At 44.1% G+C, this 22,132-nt stretch overlaps 1 gene segment (V, D, J or C); it reads left to right on the forward strand.

The window, feature by feature from the left end:
* Window positions 1–394: 394 nt before the first annotated feature.
* Window positions 395–22,132, forward strand: part of LOC124512412 (immunoglobulin heavy variable 3-23-like) — a 35,993-nt gene continuing 14,255 nt past the window's right edge. Inside the window, 1 exon segment of the V gene segment in view lies at window positions 395–503. Coding sequence covers window positions 458–503 — 46 coding nt within the window.

Here is a 22,132-nt window from a genome sequence, read left to right on the forward strand (position 1 = left end):
CACTAAGGAGTCTACTCCTGAAATCATTGTTGCACTATATGCTAACTAATTTGGATGTTAATTTTTAAAACTAAAAATAAATACTAATTAAAAATTAAAATATTTTAACAGAAAATAATGCGTGATCATTTTGTTGAGGTAAATGTTTCTTAAAGATTATGCCGAAGCCTCCATTAATAAAGGTAAAAATCCAAAACTGAAAAAAAAAATCTTCATATTGTCACACCGCCATCCACACAAACTAATATTGAAGTGCGTCCCTAACCATGTCATTCACTTTTACAGAATCAAATCTAAGTCTGGAGCTTGATATATATGTCAGAGGACATGCAAATGGGGCCCTCTCTGTGCTGATAAAACCAACCCAGCCTGACCGTGCAGCTGGGAGACGAGCCCCAGCCCCAGGAGTCACAGGTGTTCCCATTCTGTGATCAGCACAGAACACACACACCTCACCATGGAGTTTGTGCTGGGCTGGGTATTCCTGGTTGCTCTTTTAAAAGGTAATTCATGGTGAACGAGGGGCACTGAGTCTGTGAATGGATATGAGTGAAACAGTGGATGTGTGACAGTTTCCTGACCAAGATGTCTTGTGTCTGCAGGTGTCCAGTGTGACGAGCAGCTGGTGGAGTCTGGGGGAGACCTGGTGAAGCCTGGGGGGTCCCTGAGACTCACCTGTGTAGCCTCTGGATTCACCTTCAGTAGCTATGCAATGAGCTGGGTCCGCCAGGCTCCAGGGAAGGGGCTGCAGTGGGTCGCGTATATTAGTAGTAGTGGAGGTAGCACAAGCTACGCAGACTCCGTGAAGGGCCGATTCACCATCTCCAGAGACAACGCCAAGAACACGCTGTATCTGCAGATGAACAGCCTCAAGACCGAGGACACGGCCACATATTACTGTGCAAGAGACACGGTGAGGGGACCTCACTGGGAGCCCACACACAAACCTCCCTGCAGGAGGGGATCAGCACCACCAGGGGGCGCACACTATGCACAATTCTGCTTTGTGTTCCCAGGAGCAGGTGCAGATGGAGGTTACAGGCAGGTTTCCTGTCAGGGTCTGGGGCTTCCTGTCCACACAGCAGTTTCTCCAGGGAGCCTCTCTGGTCACAGGATTCTGTGTTTACCTATTAGCTGTGTGAATTAGATCATTGTTTTCCTAGGAAAACTACCCTAACATGCACAAAGACACAGTTGTTTGCATTGCTTACTCCTGTCACTCAGTATGAGTGAATTGCAGATTTCCTGAGGCACAACAGCTGCATGTTTACAGGATTCCCAGATGCGCTCCCTGTGCAGCCAGGACCACAGGATCCCACAGCTCCTCCTTATCCTCACCCAGCCCTTGTCCCAGTCAAACAACGCGACACTTTCTTCATAGCCCTTTGCTACTCAGGACTTTAAATGAGCTACAGCTTTATTCAATTACTCTAAAGGAGAGACAAACAATCTCCATGTATTAGTCAAGATTCCCCTGAGGAACACAACCCAAAGGTCATTGGTTTCCATAACTAAATATGTTGAGAAGCCCCATGATCTACTGTCACAAGCTGAAGACCCAGGAAAACCAGTGATGTAATTCTTGTCTGATTCTGACTAGTGTCTAGTCTCAGAACCTGGAGAGCTGATGATGTAACTCTCAGAAAAAGGGCCGGAGGAGACCAATATTCCAGTTCAAACAAGCACATGGGAAGTAAAAATGAGGGAATTCGTCCTCCATCTGCATCAGATTCTATTCACAACCTTAATGGAATGGGTGGTGCCCAGGCAGAAAGAAACCATGGATGGAAATGCCAATCTCTTCTGGAACATATCACAGACATCCACAGAAACAGTGGTGAATCCGGGCACCTATGTCACAGTCAAGATAACCTATAAAGTTAATCATGACAAGTCAACCTCCTGTAAACGTGGAGCTCAAAGACTGAAGATTTAAAAGTCGATCCCATCATTGGGGTGGAGTCTGGTGGGCACAGCAGTGCTCCTGTGGAGGAGGGCAGAGGCCCATAAGGGGAACTGTGGTCTGAGTATCCCCTGGGTCACATGGGGAGAGACAATTCCCTTCGTGGAGTGCATTTGGGAGACGGGGCATTGGTTCTCATAGGACAGGAGAGCTGACAGGCACCGTTAAAATTCCCTGATCATTAGCACAGGAGCCTCTTCTGAGAGCAGCTAGCTGGACGCTGCCTTCTTGTTGTTCTTCATCATGTACTCCAAGCCCTTAGTGTTCATGCAACTGCCCATCTGGGGTAAACCAGCTCCAGGCACAGCACATCAAGACCCTCTCCCAGAGGATCAGTGGTGTCCTGGTCATATTGAGTTCACACAATTTGAAGTTTTTAAACCCAGCTAGAGCTCCTGAGATAAAACATAAGAGCCCTGTGCCACCAGATGGTTCAATGGCTTGGACGCACACAGGGTGAAAGCAATTCTGACGGAAGCCTGGGACCCACAAGTGTTCTCTCTCTGTGAGGGCTTCCTGAACAGAGGAGGCTGGGAACTCCTACTCCAGGGACTGGAGAGGGAGCTGATGCCAATATCTGCTCCCACCAATCAGCCTGGACAGATTTCACTCGGCAGCACAGCATCCCCAGTGGAAGCTGAGCCACTAAAACCAAGCTCACCTACTCCAGCCCCCATCAAGTGCTTGCTACTAGGAAAGAGTGCCTGGCAACCAGACCACCACTGAACCCCTTCCTCCAAAGACCACCGTAAACCCCCACACGCACCAAGTCAGCTGATCATATAGTGAGGCATATCCTCACCTCTAGGGGAGATAAGAATTACCCTCTTTTAACAAACAGACCAAACTCACCTAATCAAAACTCACAACACTGGGGACAAGGTCCAACACTCCCCACTGGAGGCAAGGAGAAAATCTGCAGAGGACTATCCTAAGGGACAGAGCAGCCAAAACACGACAGCACAGTGCCAGGGAACATAAAACAAATGGTTCATGAGGTGTCAGGCCCTGGACAGTATGTGAACACTCCTCAATAAAGATACTACCCTAGAAGCAGAAAAGATAACAGGATTTTCTAAAACATTTAAGAAGGCAGAGACATAGATAACAACATGATGGAGGAATTCATCCTAAAAGAAAAAATGATAAAAGCTCATTGTGAGGGATATAATTAAAACACATAAACTAATGTGCCTCAAACAGAATTTCTAAAAACTCTCATAATGAAACAGGATTTTCAAAAAGTATCATAAGGATACTAGCTGTGCTTGACGAAAATATATGAGACATGAGGGATACCCTTACTGCAAACAGAAAAGACCTAAAAACTAGTCAGGATGAAAATTTAAATGTTGTAACCGAGATGTGAAACTGATTGGACATAATGACCTCAAGGCTGAAAGAAGCAGATGAATGAGGAAGGGACATAGAAGATAAAAGTATGGGGGAAATGAAGCTGGAAAGAAGAGGAAAATTAAAATATTGCATCACAAACATACACTTAGGGAAATCAGCAACTCCATAAACTGTAATAACATTCTTTCGAAAGGAGTCCCAAAAGAATAAGAGGGAGAAAAAGGAGGATACATTTTAGCTGAGTGAATTATAGTGAAAATTTCCACAAGCTGTGGAAGGAAACAGACGTCCACATCTAGGAGGCAGAGAGAACACCCATTAAAAAAAAATAAAAAAAAAAAGGCCAACTCTGAGACATATCATAGGAAAATGGCAAAATATTCGGATAAAGAAAAACCATAAAAGCACCAACAGAAAAGAAGTTGCTAACTAACAAGGGAAGATTATAAAAAACTATGGCAGATGTCTCTACAGAAACCTTCATGCAAGCAGGGAGTGGCATCATATCCTCAACATGCACAATTGAAAATTATGCAGCTAAGAATACTTTCTCCAGTAAGGCAGTCATTCAGATACAAGGAGTGATAGATTTTCCCAGACAAACAAAAACCAAAGAAGTTCATGGCCTCTAAATCAGCCCTGTGAGAAATTAAAGGGGACCCTCTGAGTGGGAAAGGAAGACTAAAAGTAACAAAGACTAGAAATAAACAGAGAAAATCTCCAGAAACAATGACTTTGGAGGTAACACTATGGCACTAAGTTTATATCTATCAATAATTACTGTGAATGTAAATGGGCAAAATATCCAATCAAAAGACATAGGTGTTTCAACCTAAAACACCTGTAGTTTGAAAGTGAGGGTAGGGTGAACAATTTATCATGCTAATGGATGTCAAAAGAAAGTTGTAGTACCACACTCATATCACACTAACTAGTTTTCAAACCAAAGTTTGTTACAAGAGATCAGGAAGGCAGTATATCATCATAAAGGGGTCTATCCAACAAGAAGATCTGAAGCTTTAAATATTTATACCCCAAAAACGTAAGCACTGAAATATATAACTCAATTAATAAGAAACATAAAGAAACTCATTGATAATAGACAATAGTAGTAATAGAGAATGTTAACACTCCACTTACAACAATGGAAAGACAGTCTAAGCTGAAAATCAATAAGAAAACAATGGCTTTGAAAGACACATGGACTGAATGGACTTAACAGATATATTCACAATATTCCATCCTAAAGCACCAGAATACACATTCTTTTTGAGTGAGCATGGAACATTCTCCAGAGCAGATCACATACTATGTCACAAATCAGCCCTCTACAAGTACAAAAAGACGGAGATCATTCCATGCGTATTTTCAAACCACAACACTATGAAACTTGAAGTCGACCCCAAGAAAAATTTGGGCAACACCGCCAATACATTAGGTTAAAGAACATTGTAGTAAAAGCGGAATGAGATTTTCAGGAAATTACAGAAGCAATAAAAAACACATGGAAGCAAATGAAAATGAAAACATGCCAGTTCCAAACCATCTGGATGCAGCAAAGTTGATGAGAGTGAAATATATAGCAGTACAGGCCAAACTCAAGAAAGAAGAAAGGTCTCAAACACACAACCACTTTACAACTAAAGGAGCTAGAAAAAGAACAACAAATGAACCCTAAAGCCAGCAGGAACAGGTAAACAAAAAGATTAGAGCAGAATTAAATGATATAGAAACAAAGAAAAACAGTAGAACAGATGAATGAAACTATAAGTTGGTTTTTGTAAGAATAAATAAAAATGATAAACCCAAGAGCAGACTTAGCAAAAAGAAAAGAGAAGGGACGAAAGTAAATATAATCAGAATTTGAGAGGAGGCATCGAGACTGACACCACAGATTTACAACTATGAGAAAATAGTTTGGAGATTTATATGCCAACAAATTGGGCAATCTGGAAGAAATGGATAAATTCCCAGAATAATGTAAACTACCTAAACTGAAAAAGGAAGAAATAGAAAACGGGAACAGACTGATAATGAGCAAAGAAATTGAATCATTACTCAAAAATCTACTGACACACAAAAATCCAGGGCCAGATAGGTTCACAGGTGAATTCTACCAGATATTTAAGAAGAGTGTAAAATATTCTATTTAAGTAGAATAGAATATTCCTGTCTTCACAAACTGTTCCAAATAATAGAAATGGAAAGAAAACTTCCAAATTCATTCTATAAGATCAGTATGATCACGGTTTCAAACCAGATTAAACCCCACTAAAAATGAGACTTACAGGCCACTAGCCCTAATGAGCAAGAATGCAACAATAGTCAAGAAAATACTTGCAGGGGCGCCTGGGAGGCTCAGTCGGTTAAGCATCCGACTTTGGCTCAGGTCATAATCTTGCGGTCCGTGAGTTCGAGCCCCGTGTCAGGCTCTGTGCTGACAGCTCAGAGCCTGGAGCCTGTTTCAGATTCTGTGTCTCCCTCTCTCTGACCCTCCCCCATTCATGCTCTGTCTCTCTCTGTCTCAAAAATAAATAAACGTTAAAAAAAAAAGATAGAGAATACTTGCAAATTGAATTCACCAATACATTAAAAGGATCCTTTAACGTGACCAGGTGGGATTTATTCCTTGGCTGTAAGGGTGGTTCAATAGTCACAAATAAATCAATGTAATACATACCATCAATCAGAGAAAGGATATGAATGATATGTCCCTCTCAATAGATGCAAAAAAAAAATTGACATAGTACAGCATCCTTTCTTGATAAAACCCTCAACAAGGGGTAGAGGAAACACACCTCAACATCATTAAGTCCGTACATGAAAACCCCACAGCTAATATCCTCAGCAGGGGAAAAAAAACCTTTTCCTCTACTGTCAGGAACACAAGAGGGATGTCCACTCCCATCATTATACTTAACACAGCACTGGAAGTCTTATCCTCAAAAACAGACAACAAAAATAAATAAAGGCATTCAAGTTGGAAAGAAGAAGTCAAACATTCCCTCTTCACAGATGACATGACACTCTTTATAAAAAACTCAAGACTCCACCAAAATATTGCAAGAACTGATACACAAATTCAGCAAAGTCACAAGATACAGTATCAACATACTGAAATCGGCTGCATTTCTACACAGCAATAATGAAGAAACAGAAAGAAAAATAAAAAAACTATCCATCCCGTTTACAACTGCACCAAATATAGTAGGATACATAAAGAGTTAAAATATCTATACTCATAAGACTCTAAAAACGGTGAAAGAAACTGAGGATGACACAAAGAAATGGAAACACCTTCAACGTTCATGGATTTAAGGAGCAAGGAGTGTTGAAATGTCTATGCTACACAAAGAAACGGGAGACTTCATGATTATGGATTTCATGCTATATTACAAAGCTGTACTTATCAAGACAGTAAGCTACAAGCACAAAAGAGACACATAGATCAAGAGAACAGAAGAGTAAACCCAGATATGGACTCACAAATGTATGGCCACCCCATCTTGGATGAAGTAGGAAAGACTATGTAATGGGAAAAAAAGACAGCCTTGTCAACAAAAGGTGTTGGAAAACTGGACCAGAACATGCAGCAGAATGAAACTGAACCATTTTCTTACTCCATACACAAAAATAAATCCAAATGGATGAAAGACCTAAATGTGAGACAGGAGACCATCAAATCCTAGAGGATAACAGGTAGCAACCTCCTGGACTTCAGACATAGCAACTTCTTACTAGATGTGTCTTGAGAGGCAAGGGAAACAACAGCAAACTTGAACTACTGGGACCTCATCAAAATAAAAACCTTCCGCATGGCTAAAGAAAAAATCAACTAATCTGAAAGGCATTCTACAGAAATTAAAAGGTATTTGCAAACCACATATCTGATAAAGGCCTACTATCCAAAATCTATTAAAAAAACTTCTCAAACTCAACACACAAAACACAAAGAATCCAGTGGAGAAATGGGCAGAAGACATGAGATACTTTTCCAAACAAAGCATTCAGATGGCTAACCGACACACAAACATATGCTCAACATCACTCATCATCAGGGAATTACAAATCAAAACTACAATGAGAGATGACTGCACACCTGTCAGAATGGCTACAATTAACAACTCAGGAAACAACAGATATTGATGAGGATGAGGAGAGAAGGGAACCCTTTTATACTCTTGGTGGGAATGCCAAGTGCCTGGACCATTCCAGAAAACAGTTTAAAAACTAAAAATTAAACAACCTTACACTCCAGCAATTACTCTACTAGGAATTCATCCAAAGCATACAAAACTTCTGATTTGAGGAAGTACATGCACCCCAATGTTTACAGCAGCATTAACTATGACAGCCAAACTGAGGAAAGAGACCAAAAGTCCACCATGTGATTAATCTGCTATATGTATAGAATGGCATATTACTCAGTCATAAAAAAGAATGAAATCTTGCCATTTGCAAAGATGTTGATGCAGCTAGAGGTTATCATGCTAAGCAAAGTAAGTCAGTCAAAGATGACAAACACCATATGATTTCCTCCTATGGGGAATTTAGATCTAGGGGAAGGGGAAAAAGAGCAAGAAATCATAAAAAAAAAACTCTAAGGTTAGAGACCAAACTGAGGGTTGCTGGAGGGCAGGTGTGTTGGGGATGGGATAATGGGTGTTGGGGATTAAGGAGGCCACGTGTTGTGATGAGTACTGGGTGTTCATGTAAGTGATGAACCAATAAATTCTACTACTGAAATTAATATTACACAATATGTTAACTAACAAATATTTAAACACAAACTTAAAAAATTTAAAAGTGGGAAAAGGGAAGGGAGAATTGTTGTCACAAATTGTCATGAACATGGAATTGAAGGTAGTGAGTCTAACGTCTTGCATTTACTCATTATATCCCTAACTGATGGTGGACGTAAATTAACATACTCATGAATTTTCACAGCAGTGCCAGGTGGGCTGGAATTCAAACCACAGCTGCCCTTCCCAACTCCACTGTGCCCACACATCATGGGCAGCTTGTCCAGACACCTGCACAAGAACCCAGGTTGGGCCTCAGCAGGGACCCACATCTGCAGAACTGGAAAGTGTGGACAGTTGACGCTTCCTGAGAAGCTCTGGGTTTCCTTCCCCAATTTGCTGTCTCAGCTCCCTTGTCTTCCTTTCCTGTCTCTTGAAGACAACATGTACCCTGTTAGTGGTTCATGAATTGAGGGGCTAGATGTTCTATAAACATTCAATATGACAGATAACATACAAGGGAACAAAAAATAAAAACCCATATGATGCAGCCTGTCTCGCGGCTCCTATCACCCAATGTGGTAGAGTACAAATAAACCTAAGTATTTATTTGGTCAAAAACTGCACAGCACGTTGGAAAAGTATTAAGAGATGAGAAGCCTGGAAGAATTCCACAAATGCAGATATGAGCTCCCCTTGGAAGGAAGAAGAAAAATTACAGTCCCAAACACGCAAGAGTAAAATAATTTTAGGAAATGATACAAGAGCTTCAATGCGTTCTATTCATGAAGTGTCTAAAATTGGCAATGCAAAAAATGGATTTGGAGGGTTTCATATAGAATTGCGAACAAAAAATTGTGTCAAGAACTCAGTTGTGTGCACAGAGCTCAACGGCTCCTGAGACAGATAGAAAGCCCACCACCTGAAAAGGTAAACGTGTTTGTTGACCCCAGGAGCATATCTATCAAATCTGATGAGCAGACTGGCCAAAGAGACACAGAATGGCAACTCTTGTGAAATTTGAACTTCAATTTCATATATTTCCACATAATTTCCACATATTAGGAAAAACCATGCCACGAAAATGATTTGCTAGAGTCTGTAAATTTAAAAACAAACGACAAAACTCTAAGTCACCAGACACCAAACAGGGAACACGTCAACATTGAGAGAAACCAGAAAAAAACAAGACTTTTAGTTACATTGTAAGTCAAGAAATCAGTGGGGTGCCTGGGTGGTTGAGTTGGTTGTCTCACTTCAGCTCAGGTCTCGATGTCACGATTTGAGGGTTTGAGCCCCGTTGTCAGGCCCTATGCTGACAGCTCAGAACCTGGAGCCTGCTTCAGATTCTGTGTCTCCCTCTCTCTCTGCTTTTCCCCGCTCACGTTCTGTCTCTCTCTCTCTCTATCAAGAATAAACACTTTAAAAAAATATTAGTCATAAGCAATCAATCATCAAGAAAATGAAAACTATAGCTAAGAACACAAGACCCATATAAAGAAATGGTATCAATGGACTTTGTGAAAATCAAATACGCTTATCTGCCCACATGAATACCAATAGTAAGATAAGTTACAGAGTAAGAGACAACATTCACAAATTGCATAACCACCAAGAGACCTGCATCTTGAATATGTTAAGAACCCTCAACAGTCAATAGGAAGAAAGGAAACAAAACTCCACAAAACAAGCACAGCCTTGTGTAGTAGACATCCTATCCTTGAGGTTATAGACACATTAGTTACGGAGTGGAGAAGACTCGTCACACCATCGACTGTCAGGGAAATTCAAATCAAGAACGCAATAGATGCCCTATACACACATCCCAATGGCTCCGGAATGAAAACAACACTGACAGCAACATCCAGGTGAGCATCCAGCATACGTGGGGCCTCAAACAAAGCAGGAAGGATTGACACACAAACACCAGCTCTGGAAAACCGTTGGCTGTTGCTTATGAAATTATACATGGATGACATAAAAAGGAACCTGGAAATACCACTCCCGAGTATTTGTCCCTGAAGAATGAAATCCCATGCTCAGAAAATAAATGGTGTGTAAATATTTATAGCATCTTTCTTAGTGTTAGAAGCTCAGAATAAGGCAAAAGTCTTTCTAAATATAAAGGAATAAACCAACTACGAAACTTCCATCAATGGGATGCTTTTCCACAGAAATGTGACACTACTGATGCACACCTGAAACCAGGTGAACCTCAGAGACATGATGTAGAGGGAAGGGCGGTAGTCCCATAATTACAGAGGTGCTGTGACCTGGGACATTGACACAGCCAGACCATGGTGACACTGGTTTGGTTGGGCATTCCTTATCTCTTTCCTTCCCAAACCACATGAAGAGATACTCTGCTTCATTTGAGAGCACTCCTATGTTCAACCACCCTCTGACGTATGGAGTCTCCACAGACTGAACCCTACAACCTCGGACTCCTCTGAATGGAGAGTTGTTGAGACCATAGTCTGACATGTGTTCTGACAGGAGCTGTTCCCTCCACTGTCCCTGGCTCTGGCTCTCTCCTGCAGGTGAGCAGGAGTAGGTTAGGAACGCTCCACTGAAACTATTGGTCTCCTGCACCTGACTCTCCCACAACATGAGGCCCAGACCTTCCTCACACTGGAAGTGTGGAAATGAAGTCAGTTCTATAGGAACAGATTTGCTCCTTGATTTGGAGGATTGCTCCATCTCCCCCTTACCCTGGGCAATACTCTGGGCAAAGGTCTGCAGCTGCAGGGCATGTTGGGGACAAACAGGATTCCACACAGTTTGGAAACTGAGGGCTCTGTTTAGGGGTGGCTGGCAGCTTCACTGCCTTGTGGCTTGCTTGTCCTGGTGGCATGAGACTCCTGCCATACAAGTCAGGTCTGGGGTGATCAGGTTCCCAGCATCCCTAGTGGATTGTACCCATGGCAGAACTCCATCCTAGGAGTGGGGCTGCAAACAATGAGTGAGTCGCACATCTCAGTGGCACCTGCTGGGGCTTGGCTTCAACAGTAAACAGCTTAGGGTCACTGACATCCTGTCTCTCTGGGAAAGAGTCCTCTGAACAGGAGCTGGTCACCGGGAACCCTGTGTATTGGCTACAACAGTCTGGAGGGGAGGTTGCAGCAAGGCTCAGTGGCACATGCCTATAGTCCCAGTTACTTGCACTGGAGTTTCTACTTGCTGATCTGGGGTGGGAAATGAAAAGAACATACCTTAGTTCAAATATTCTAGGTATTCTTTCTGGTAGTATATTTTCTGCAATAAATGCTTCTTCATGGGATGTATGCCAACTTGGCCATTTGCAGGCACTATAAATACATTATTTGAGTTTTTCTTCAAATTCCAGTTAGTTAACATGCAATGTAATATTACTTTCAGGTGTAAAATATAGTGATTCAACATTGCAATACAGCACCCAGTGTTCGTTATGAGCACTCCCCTTAATCCCCATCAACTACCTCCCCATCCCTCCACCCACCCTCCCCAGGGTAACCATCAGTTTTTCCCCTATAGTTTAGTATCTGTTTCGTGGTGCTTACGTGGTTCCATGGGTTAGGCCCATGACTCTTGATCTGGCCTCTTGTCTTGATCTCATCATTCCTGAGATCGAGCCCCACTTTGGTTTCTGCACTGACAGCACGACGTTTCCTTGGGATTCTCTTCCCATCTGCCTCTGCCCCACCTCCCATTCTCTCTCTAAATAAATAAGTGAACATTGAAAAAATCGCCTATTTCTTGGTTTGCCTCTTCTCTCTTATTTGTCCCTTTGCCCATTTGTTGTTTCTTAAATTCTACATATGGATGAAATCATATATTTGTCGTTCTCTGACTTATTTCAGTAAATATAATACTCTATAGGCCCATCCCTGTCCTTACAAATAGCTAATATCATTCCTTTTACGGCTGAGAAATATTCCAGTCTGCGTGGACGGGGTTATGTAGATATACCACCCCATTCTATACCCATTCATCAATCAATGCATACTTGGGCTGGGCTGTTTCCATAGCTGGGCTGTTTGTGACATAGCTGCTATAAACATAGAGGTACAATTCCCTTAAATTAGTATTTTTGTATCCCTTGGGTAAATACCTAGTAGTGCATTTGTTCTATCGTAACGTAGTTGTATTTTTAGCTTTCTAAGGAACCTCCATGCTGTTTTCCATAGGGGCTATGCCAGTGTGCATTCCCACCAGCACCTCGAAAAGGGTCCTCTTTCTCTGCATCCTCACCAACACCTGTTGTTTCTTGTGCTGTTGAGTTCAGCCTTTCTAACCAGTGTGAGTTGATATTTCATTGTAGTTTGGATTTATATTTCCCTGATGAGGAGTGATGTTGACCATCTTTTCATGTGTTTATTGACAATCTGTAGGTCACATTTGGAAAAATACTTATTCATGTCTCCTGGCCATTTTTTAATAGGATTATTCAGTTCTGGAGTTGAATTTTATACCATATATAGAAAACGTGAAAGACTCCACCAAAAAAAAAAAAAAAACCCGCTAGAACTGGTACAAAAAACCTGTAAATTTGTAGCATACAAAATCAACATATAGAAATTTGTTACATTTCTATACACCAATAATGAAGCAGGAGAGAGAGAAATCAAGGAATCAATCCCATTTAAAATTACACCAAAACCATAATATACTAGAAATAAACCTAAGTAAAGAGGTAAAAGATCTGTACTCTGAAAAGTCTGGGACATTTATGGAAGAAATTGAAGAAAACACAAAGAAATGGAAAAATATTCCATGCACATGGATTAAAAGAAAAAACATTGTTAAATGACAATACTATCCAAAGCAATCTAGACATTCAATGCAAATAATTCAATTTCCTGTCAAATATACCAGCATTTTTCACAGAGCTAGAACAAATAACTCTAAATTATCATGGAACCACAAAAGACCCCAAATAACCAAAGATCTTGAAAAAGAAAAAAACCTGGAGGCATCACAATTCTGGATATCAAGCTATATTACAATGCTGTAGTCGTCAAGACAGGATGATACTGGCAAAAAAAAAAAAACATAGATTAATGGAAAAGATTAGAAAACCCTGAAATGGACACATCACTATATGATCAACTAATCTTTGACAGAGCAGGAAAGACTATCAAATGGAAAAAGTCCTTTCAACAACTGGTGTTGGGAAAACTGGACAGCATCGTGAACTTGTCATGAACCTGGACCACTTTCTTACAGTACACACAAAAATAAATACAAATTGAATGAAAGACCTAAATGTGAGACAGGAAACCATCAAAATCCTAGAGGAGAACACAGGCACCAACCTCTTTGACCTTGGCCAGAACAAGTTCTTACTAGACATGTCCCCAGAGGCTTGGGAAACAATAGCAAAAATAAACTATTGGGATCTCATCAAGATAAAAAGCTTCTGCACAGCAAAGAACAAATCAACAAAACTAAAAGGCAACTGACAAAATGGGGGGAGATATTTGTAAATGACATCTCAGATAAAGGGTTAGTATCCAAAATCTATAAAGAACTTATCAAACTCAACAGTCAAAAAACAAATAATCCAGTGAAGAAACGGGCAGAAGACATGAATACATATTTTTCCAAAGAAGACATCCAGATGGTAAAAAGACACGAATAAAGATGCTCAACAACACTCTTCATCAGTGAAATATAAATCAAAACCACAATGAGATACCAACTCACACCTGTCACAATGACTAAAATTAACAATTCAGAAAACAAAAAATGTCAGCAAGGATGCAGAGAAAGCGAAACCCTTTCGCACTGTTGATGGCAATGCAAACTGGCGCAGCCACTCTGGAAAACAGTGTGGAGATTCCTCAAAAAATGAAAAACGGAACTATCCTGTGATCAAGCAATTGCATTTATCCAAGGATACCAAAGGTATCCAAAGGATACCAAAATGCTGATTTGAAGGGGCACGTGCATCCCAATCTTTATGGCAGCCTTATCAACAAAAAACAAATTGTGGAACAGCCCAAATATTCACCAACACATGAATGCATAAAGAAGAGGTGGTAAACATATACAATGCAATATTACTTACCCATCAAAAAGAATGACATCTTGCCAATTACAATAATGTGGATGGAACTACAGTGTATTATGCTAAGTGGAACAAGTCAGTCAGAAAAAGTCAAATATCCTATGATTTCACACATTAGTGGAATAGAAGAAACACAACATATGGAAAGGAAAAATAAAATAAATCAAAACAGAGAGGGAGGAAACCAGAAGACACTCTTAAATACAGAGAACAAACTGAGGGGAAGTGGGGGAGGTGGGCTAAATGGCATGTGGCCATTAAGGAGGGCACTGGTTGAAATGAGAACTGGGTGTTATATGTATGCGATGGTTCTCTAAATTCTACCCCTAAAATCAGTACTACACTGTATGTTAACAGATTGAATTTACATTAATATAATACAAGAAAATTATATATAGAGAGAGACTACCTCAAAATAACAAGCTTCTGCACAGTGAAGGAAACAATCAACAAAACAAAAAAGCAACCTATGGAATGGAAGAAGATATCTGTAAATGACATATCCTCAGGGTTAGTTTCCAAAACGTATAAGTTTTTTTAAATTGTTTTCAAATTATCAGTAGAGAGTGTGTCCATGCAGTTCAGCACACTGTTGTGTGAGAAGCACAACTTGTGTCTTTCACTTTTATATTGTGGTAAGATCTCACTGAACATGAGACCCACACTCTTCACAAAATTTTAACCATAGATTACCGTATTGTTAATTACAGAGGTAATGATTTGGAGACCCCTCTAGAACTTAATCATCTTGCATAACACAAAATCATAGCCCTTGAGATCTACTCCTCATTGACCCTCCCTGCCAGGCCCTGGAAACTGTCATTTCATTCTCCATTTCATTGTTATCAAAACTCAAATTCAGCTGCCTGTTGCTGGAAAGGGCAATGTTCAAAGTTTTAGTTTTGGTGGGAAAGGAATTTGAGCTATATTCAGAAGGCCAGACACTAGGGAGAAGGCAAACTCTTGTCCAAATGCCAACTCTGAGGTTTCTCCCTGACCCAGGGCGTTTTAAAGCAGTAGAGGGAACTTAATCAAGCAAGGGAGTGCCACGGTCAATACCATCTTTTGATCATGGGCAGACTCCATGGTACAAGCTGCCAAAGTAACCTCAACTTCCCTGCATCTCCAGCTGAAGAGGGAAACAAACTACATGGGAGGAGACTGCCAGAGGCCAGGAAACAACCACCATAAGGGATTAGAGGAGAAAACCCCTGGGGCTCACACATGGTCAGCGGTACTTTCTTTTCTCCCCAGCTGGCATAAGAAAATACTAAAATACAACCTTGTAGTTCACCAATCATCACTCAGAATACTGAGAAATGTTTTCCTCAGTGAACTCAGAGGAACCTTCAAAGCAAACCCAAAAGGACCAAATGGCTTGCAAACTAGTAGCCAAGGAGAATAAGACACATAAAACTACAAAGCGATTTTTTGCATCACCCATAAAGGTAAAATTGACAATGTTTACCTCCACATCACAAGGAAGCAAAAGCAGTGGTCTCTGTAATGAGGAAAAGGAGTCATCCAAAGAAAGTGACCCAGCAGTACCACAGGACATGGAATTGGCAGAGAAGTTCAGGGTGTTATAACTGCATAGCCCATATGCAAGTAGCGGGAGGAAAGATTGAAGGTGTTGACTAGAGCCTGCATCTGGATCCAAATCCCTACCCATGTCCATGTGACCACTCTTGACCATGGCCCACCTGCCCCTCCCACATCCACTCCAGCTGAACTGATGTGCAGGGTCACCCAATGCCACACCCTGGGACTGTTGCCGAACCCCACAGGTGGCCCCAGGTGCAGGGTGCTGGCCACCTGGCACAGCCCTCTGTTCTGTCTGATGGTCTAGACCTGGCTTTGCTGAGGATCCTCCATTTATCCTCTCTCACTGGCAGATGTCCCTGAGCAGGGGCATGAGGCTGGCAGAGGGCCAGGTCACCCTGAGGGCACCCTCTTGCTGTTTTCACTCTGGGCAGTGCTGGCTCCTGTGCAGGGTTTTCAAGGGCATCCCTCATGGTGCTACATCTCCTCTGAGGTGGTAATTCCCAAGAAGGAGCCGCCCCACAGCAAGGGCATTCAGATGCCTGGCTGTCTGTCCTATAGCTTGCGTTTTGGGGCAAGAGACATGTTATGCACATGCGGCACAAGAAACTCTTTTGGTCCAGACTCTGCTGATGATGACTCAGGATGCTCAGGGAGCCTTGCAGATGGACTACCCTTCATGCCTCCAGACTGTTACTACCTCGGCGACCTGGAGGAGATTCCTTTTTCCATGGTCACAATTGACACAGGCTATGGCAGCCTTGAAGATATCATGAAGTTGGATTAACTTGCCTATGAAATGAGACCCCTCGGTGATGTCCAATGGTTTGAACACTTTGTTTCTCAGAGAGTCGCAGACATCTGTGCAATGGGACCTACTTATAACCTAGGATATAAGGAGGACAGGGGACCCCCTGTTCCTCAAGGAAATGCCAGTGCAGCCCCAAGGATCTCTAGTAAGTTCTGTTCATACCATCATGGAATTTTCAAAGGACTTGCTCTCAGTTTCAAAACAATGTATAGTGTGTTAACCACGTGGAAAAGAGTGCCCAATTCCTAATAAGGCTAGTTAGCTTAATTGAGTCAATATTTCATGCTATTGATGTAAGTTATTGGTTTCTTGGTCATTTATAGTGAGAGACATCAAGCTCACACGGGCAATTATGTGTTGCATCAGAGTCCTTTTTTCTCTTCAACAGTATGAGTCAAAGTATTTTCGGTTTCTTAAAACACATTCACCCTTAATGTGATTTGAGATGGGCCCCATGAGGTTCATTGCACTCCAGTTGTATATTCTATATGCCATCCACCAATGGGTTATATGCCATCATTCTGAGTTATTTAGGCAGACATTATTTACTCTTGTCTGTCATAGCAACACATCAGATGGCAAGAAATTGTGGCTTGTGCCTTGACACTGATGAATGTGCTTGCCAAAAAAGGTCCAACTGCATTAGGACCCAATTAACTGGTATAATGGAAGCTTTCAGTAACTGTTCCTTCATTCATACGCAGCACATAATGAATTGTGGAACAGGCAAGTGCAGGCTCAACACTGAAATGGTGCATTTAAATAAAAGCCTGACCCACTATCATTATGGAAACTACATAGTGGATCCAGGAAATCAGTGTGACTGCGGCTCATTCAACCAGTGCTACAGCAATCTAGGCTGTATGCGTGATTGTATCTGAACCCCTGGGGGCAAATGTAATACAGGCAGACACTATACACACTGCGCCAACTCTGCTGCTTGGACACCCTGCAGACCAATCCAAAATATACGTGACATTCCAGAGTCCTGCCATGGGGTGTCCTTGGCGTACCCTGATGACTTCCATATGCAAGATGGAACTGCATACACTGAAGAGGGCTGCTGCTATCGTGGAAACTGCACTGACCACACTATTCACTGCCAAGAAAGCTTTGGCAGAAATTCTGGGAAAGGTGAAGATGTCTGCTAGACCATAAAACAAAAAAGCAGCCGACATGGACACTGCAGAAGACCCCAGGGAATTCAACGCTGAACCTGTTCCCATACAGGCGTGCCATGTGGAAGGCTGCAGTGTAGGAATGTCACACATCTCCCTCAGCTGCAAGAGCATGTTGGATTCCATCTGTCTGAGATCCTGGGTTCTGATGTTTGGGGCTGGATTCACATCGTAGCACAGGAACAACCCAGATTGGTTTTGTGAGAACTGATACTTCCTGTGCTTCTGGTAAGTTCTATCAGGATACCTACTACAATGGCAGTGGGGCTCAGCTGAATTATGACTGTATCCCAGAGAAATGCAGTCACAGAGGGATGTGCAACCATAACAGGAACTGCCACTGCCACATAGGCTGGGATCCTCCATGGTGCACGGACAGGGCACTGGAGGGAGCACAGACTGTGGACCCCTCCAAGAAGAATTCAGTGAGCAAAGTCATGAATCCATGGTATATCTCAGAGTGGTTTTTGGTCACATTTATGTCATAAGCGCTGCATTCCTCTTTGGTGTTGCCATAAATATCAGAACAATAAACACAGAGAAAGTTAAGGAAGAGATTTTTGGACAAGACAATCCATAATTCACCCTCCAGACCCCTGAACAACTATAGACAATGCACCTGGTGCATCTGTGAAAATACAGTAATTAGGCGGCACAGCTGACATCCACGTTTCCAAGGGCCCCTGGGAGACACCGGGGTCCTCAGGCACATCACAGCTCTGACACCAGGTCTCTCATGGGTCACCGACCAGCACTCTGAAATAAAACTTGAAAACTGCATGCTTGTAGCCTTTATGTAGTTTTTAAGCCAGTAAGAGCCCAAAATGAGCCTTAGTTTCTGGGAAGAGAACCTGAGAGTGCAGCTGTGTCTTGAGCAGAAGTGTCTGGTTCCAGAATTAAGAGAAGTTGACACAAGGCCTTTTATGGGCAACTTCATGAGTTTTCTCCAAAACCGTGCTCTTGTGCACTGAACATTTTCTCATTCTCCAGGTAATCTGTCTTCCCCCAGTCCCAACGTGTGTTCAGGATAATAGAGGGCTACCACCACCCATACTGCCTGTCCCAAACTGGGGTGTCTGTGGGCTGTGAGGGAAAGGGATGGGCATTAGGTTCCACCTAGCGCAAGCTGTGCCTCCCTGGAGACAAAATTTCCAAATGTGGAAGACTGAGACCATGAGGCTGAAAGGAGCACCCAATGAAATCAATCGGAAAGGTAGCCACAAGTGCCTATGGATGACTCTGGCATCTAGAGGGAGCTCGGTGAATGTGAATCCCTGCTCTCTTTCTCTTGCCTACTTTTCAGTCAGTTTACCTTAGATAAGAATCTGCCTAGGGTTCCCACTTTGGTTTTCCAAGCACCTTCTAGAATAACACAGAAGTGAGCCTCTGAAAGTTAGCGAATTCAGCCCCATCCGCTCCCAAGAAATCCTGTAGTTGCTACCCTGTTTTCTATGTCCTGATCATTGCGAATGTGGGATGGAGGCCTGCCCTTCCCTGGGTCCTTGTGCTCTCTTGTTGTGGGCTCTTTAGTCATAAATCCTGTGCTTCCATTTCCTTTGTTGGGGATGTACTGAAACCCCACCTTCAGTCACAAGGGGCCCACACATCTCATGTACCCCAAGCGAGAGCTCAGATGCCTAGGGAGCTGCCTGTCACCCACTGTGACTTGCTGTTGCCACTTCCTTCAGCAGGTCACAGTCTACATGTTCTTAATTCAGTCCAGAAGCTGAGGTCCCACAATACATTTATCCCCAAGGATGGGATTGGCAGCCTAGCTGATGCCCCCCTACAATGCCTTAAACCTAAGAATGGCTCACTCATTCCTCACCCTCACATCCCAGCTGCTGTGGGAAGGAGCTGGTGCTTGCTGGTGGTCTGTAGCTTTGATTTGGGCTTATGCCAGGTGTTGCCAGAAACCCTCACCCTAAATTATTAGTGCCATAAAACGTCAGACTCCCTGCAGAGACCAACAAGCAGGCACCAGTCTGGGGGTGCAGGGGTGTGTATTTCTTATTTACCTCCAAAGGAGGTGGGCACCGAGGACAGTGTTCTTAGATTAGTGTCGAAGAAGACGCCAGCTGCTTGGTCCACTGTGTTGTGGCCAGCACCATGGTGTTGTGCTTGATTAGCCAGCCCTAGCTAGTGATGGAGGCAAATCTACAAGGAGCATCATGGCACCCAGGGTGGACGACTTGGCCAAGGCAAGCTCCCCCTAGTGGCTGCAATCCTCGCTGCTGCCGCCAATGGCTCCCCACTTGTCATGTATTGAGTGGGACACCTCAGTGTGGGAGGCCACAGAACACGACTCTGGGAAGAAATAACTTCTATCCCAGATTTTCCCTGTGACGATCCACTACACCTACATGTCCAAGGACCAGCGTGAGAGACAGAAATGGTGCCAGGCACTATACCATCATGGAAATGCAAGACTTCCTAGAATCATTTGTCCAAAGGGAGGGAGACAAGGACATTGATTGGCTTTTGTGGGTCTTCGTCATTGGCTCCGAGCTGTTGCTTACAGCACTTGACATGCTGCAGCTGACTGGATTGGTCCAAGACCGCCAAAGTCATCATTCACTGAAAAACTCAAAGTATCCACAGCCTGTTTACAGAGACACCCTAGAGGAGCCTCCAGACTTTTCACTCTATCAAAAGACCGTGACAAGCACACCAAGGCACAGGGCAGGAGACACAGACCAAAAAAAGGGGGAAGGCTCTGAGGAAGACGCTCCCCAAACCCCCAGAGCCCACAGAGGTAGGAAGAAAGAAGCTCTGATTCCTGGACTTGGATTTGTATGGCACGGCAGCACAGACCCACTGGGAGAGACCCAATCCACTTCTAAGATAGAATGGGGACAATTCAAAGAGTGTGGGGTTTTTGTTTTTTGTTTTTGCCTTGTGTCATGCGCCCAAGATCCTTGACCATTTCCAACCTGGAGGACAGGCCCTTGACAACACAATCTAAGGAGTTCTTCATGAAGGACCACTCTGACCTTAAGTCTGTGCCATTACATTCACAGTGGGGGAACAGGACGACATAGGTTCCTGTCCACGTGGCAAGAACGTGATCTCCGGACCCACTGTGGAGACTTCCGGCGGAGGAGGGCCCGTGTCCACGCTGACCAGAACTGGTTTCGTCAGGACCCGCTGTGGAGGATTCAAGAGGACTAGGGCCCACGTCCAAACCCAGAAGAACCTGGTCTCCACAAGAACCCCTGCAGAGGATTCGGGAGAACTAGGGCCTGTGTCCATGCTGACAAGAACCGGCTTCATCAGGACCCGCTTGGGGGATTCGGGAGGACCAAGTCCCAGGTCCAAACCGACAAGAACCCAGTATCGACAGGACCCGCTGTGGAGACTTTAGGCGGAGGAGGGCATGCATCCATGCTGATAAGAACCGGTTTCATCAGGACCCGCTATGGAGGATTCAGGGGGACGTGGCCCCGCGTCCACACTGACAAGAACCCAGTCCTCTCAGGACCCACTGTAGAGAATTCAGGGGGACATGGCCCCGCGTCCACACGGACAAGAACCCGGTCTCCTCAGGACCCTCTGTGTAGACGTCGGGTGGACGAGTGCCCACGTCCACACGGACAAGAACCCGATCTCCTCAGGACCCGCTGTGGAGGATTCAGGGAGACGTGGCCCCGCGTCCACACGGACAAGAACCCGGTCTCCTCAGGACCCGCTGTGGGGGATTCAGGGGCACGTGGCCCCGCGTCCACACGGACAAGAACCCGGTCTCCTCAGGACCCACTGTGGAGGATTCGGGAGGACCTGGGCCTGCATCCACACGGACAAGAACCCGGTCTCCTCACGACCCGCTGTGGAGGATTCAGGGAGACGTGGCCCCGCGTCCACACGGACAAGAATCGGTCTCCTCAGGACCCGCTGTGGAGGATTCATGGGGACGTGGCCCCGCGTCCACACGGACAAGAACCCGGTCTCCTCACGACCCACTGTGGAGGATTCAGGGGCACGTGGCCCCGCGTCCACACGGACAAGAACCCGGTCTCCTCACGACCCACTGTGGAGGATTCGGGAGGACCTGGGCCTGCATCCACACGGACAAGAACCCGGTCTCCTCACGACCCGCTGTGGAGGATTCAGGGGCACGTGGCCCCGCGTCTACACGGACAAGAACCCGGTCTCCTCACGACCCGCTGTGGAGGATTCAGGGGCACGTGGCCCCGCGTCTACACTGACAAGAACCCGGTCTCCTCAGGACCCACTGTGGAGGATTCAGGGGGACGTGGCCCCGCGTCCACACTGACAAGAACCCGGACTCCACAGGACCGCAGAGGAGGATTCGGGAAGATGAGGGCCCGCGTCCAAACCGACAAGAACCCGGTTTCGTCAGGACCTGCTGTGGAGGATTTGGGAGGACCTGGGCCTGCGTCCACACAGACAAGAACCCGGTCTCCTCAGGTCCCGCTTTGGAGGATTCAGGGGGACGTGGCCCCGCGTCTACACGGACAAGAACCCGGTCTC

Source organism: Lynx rufus, unplaced genomic scaffold (assembly GCF_022079265.1).
Source record: "Lynx rufus isolate CCGP_SWC_20201006 ecotype Redwood Valley unplaced genomic scaffold, mLynRuf1.p SCAF_17, whole genome shotgun sequence".
Taxonomy (NCBI): Eukaryota; Metazoa; Chordata; class Mammalia; order Carnivora; family Felidae; genus Lynx; species Lynx rufus.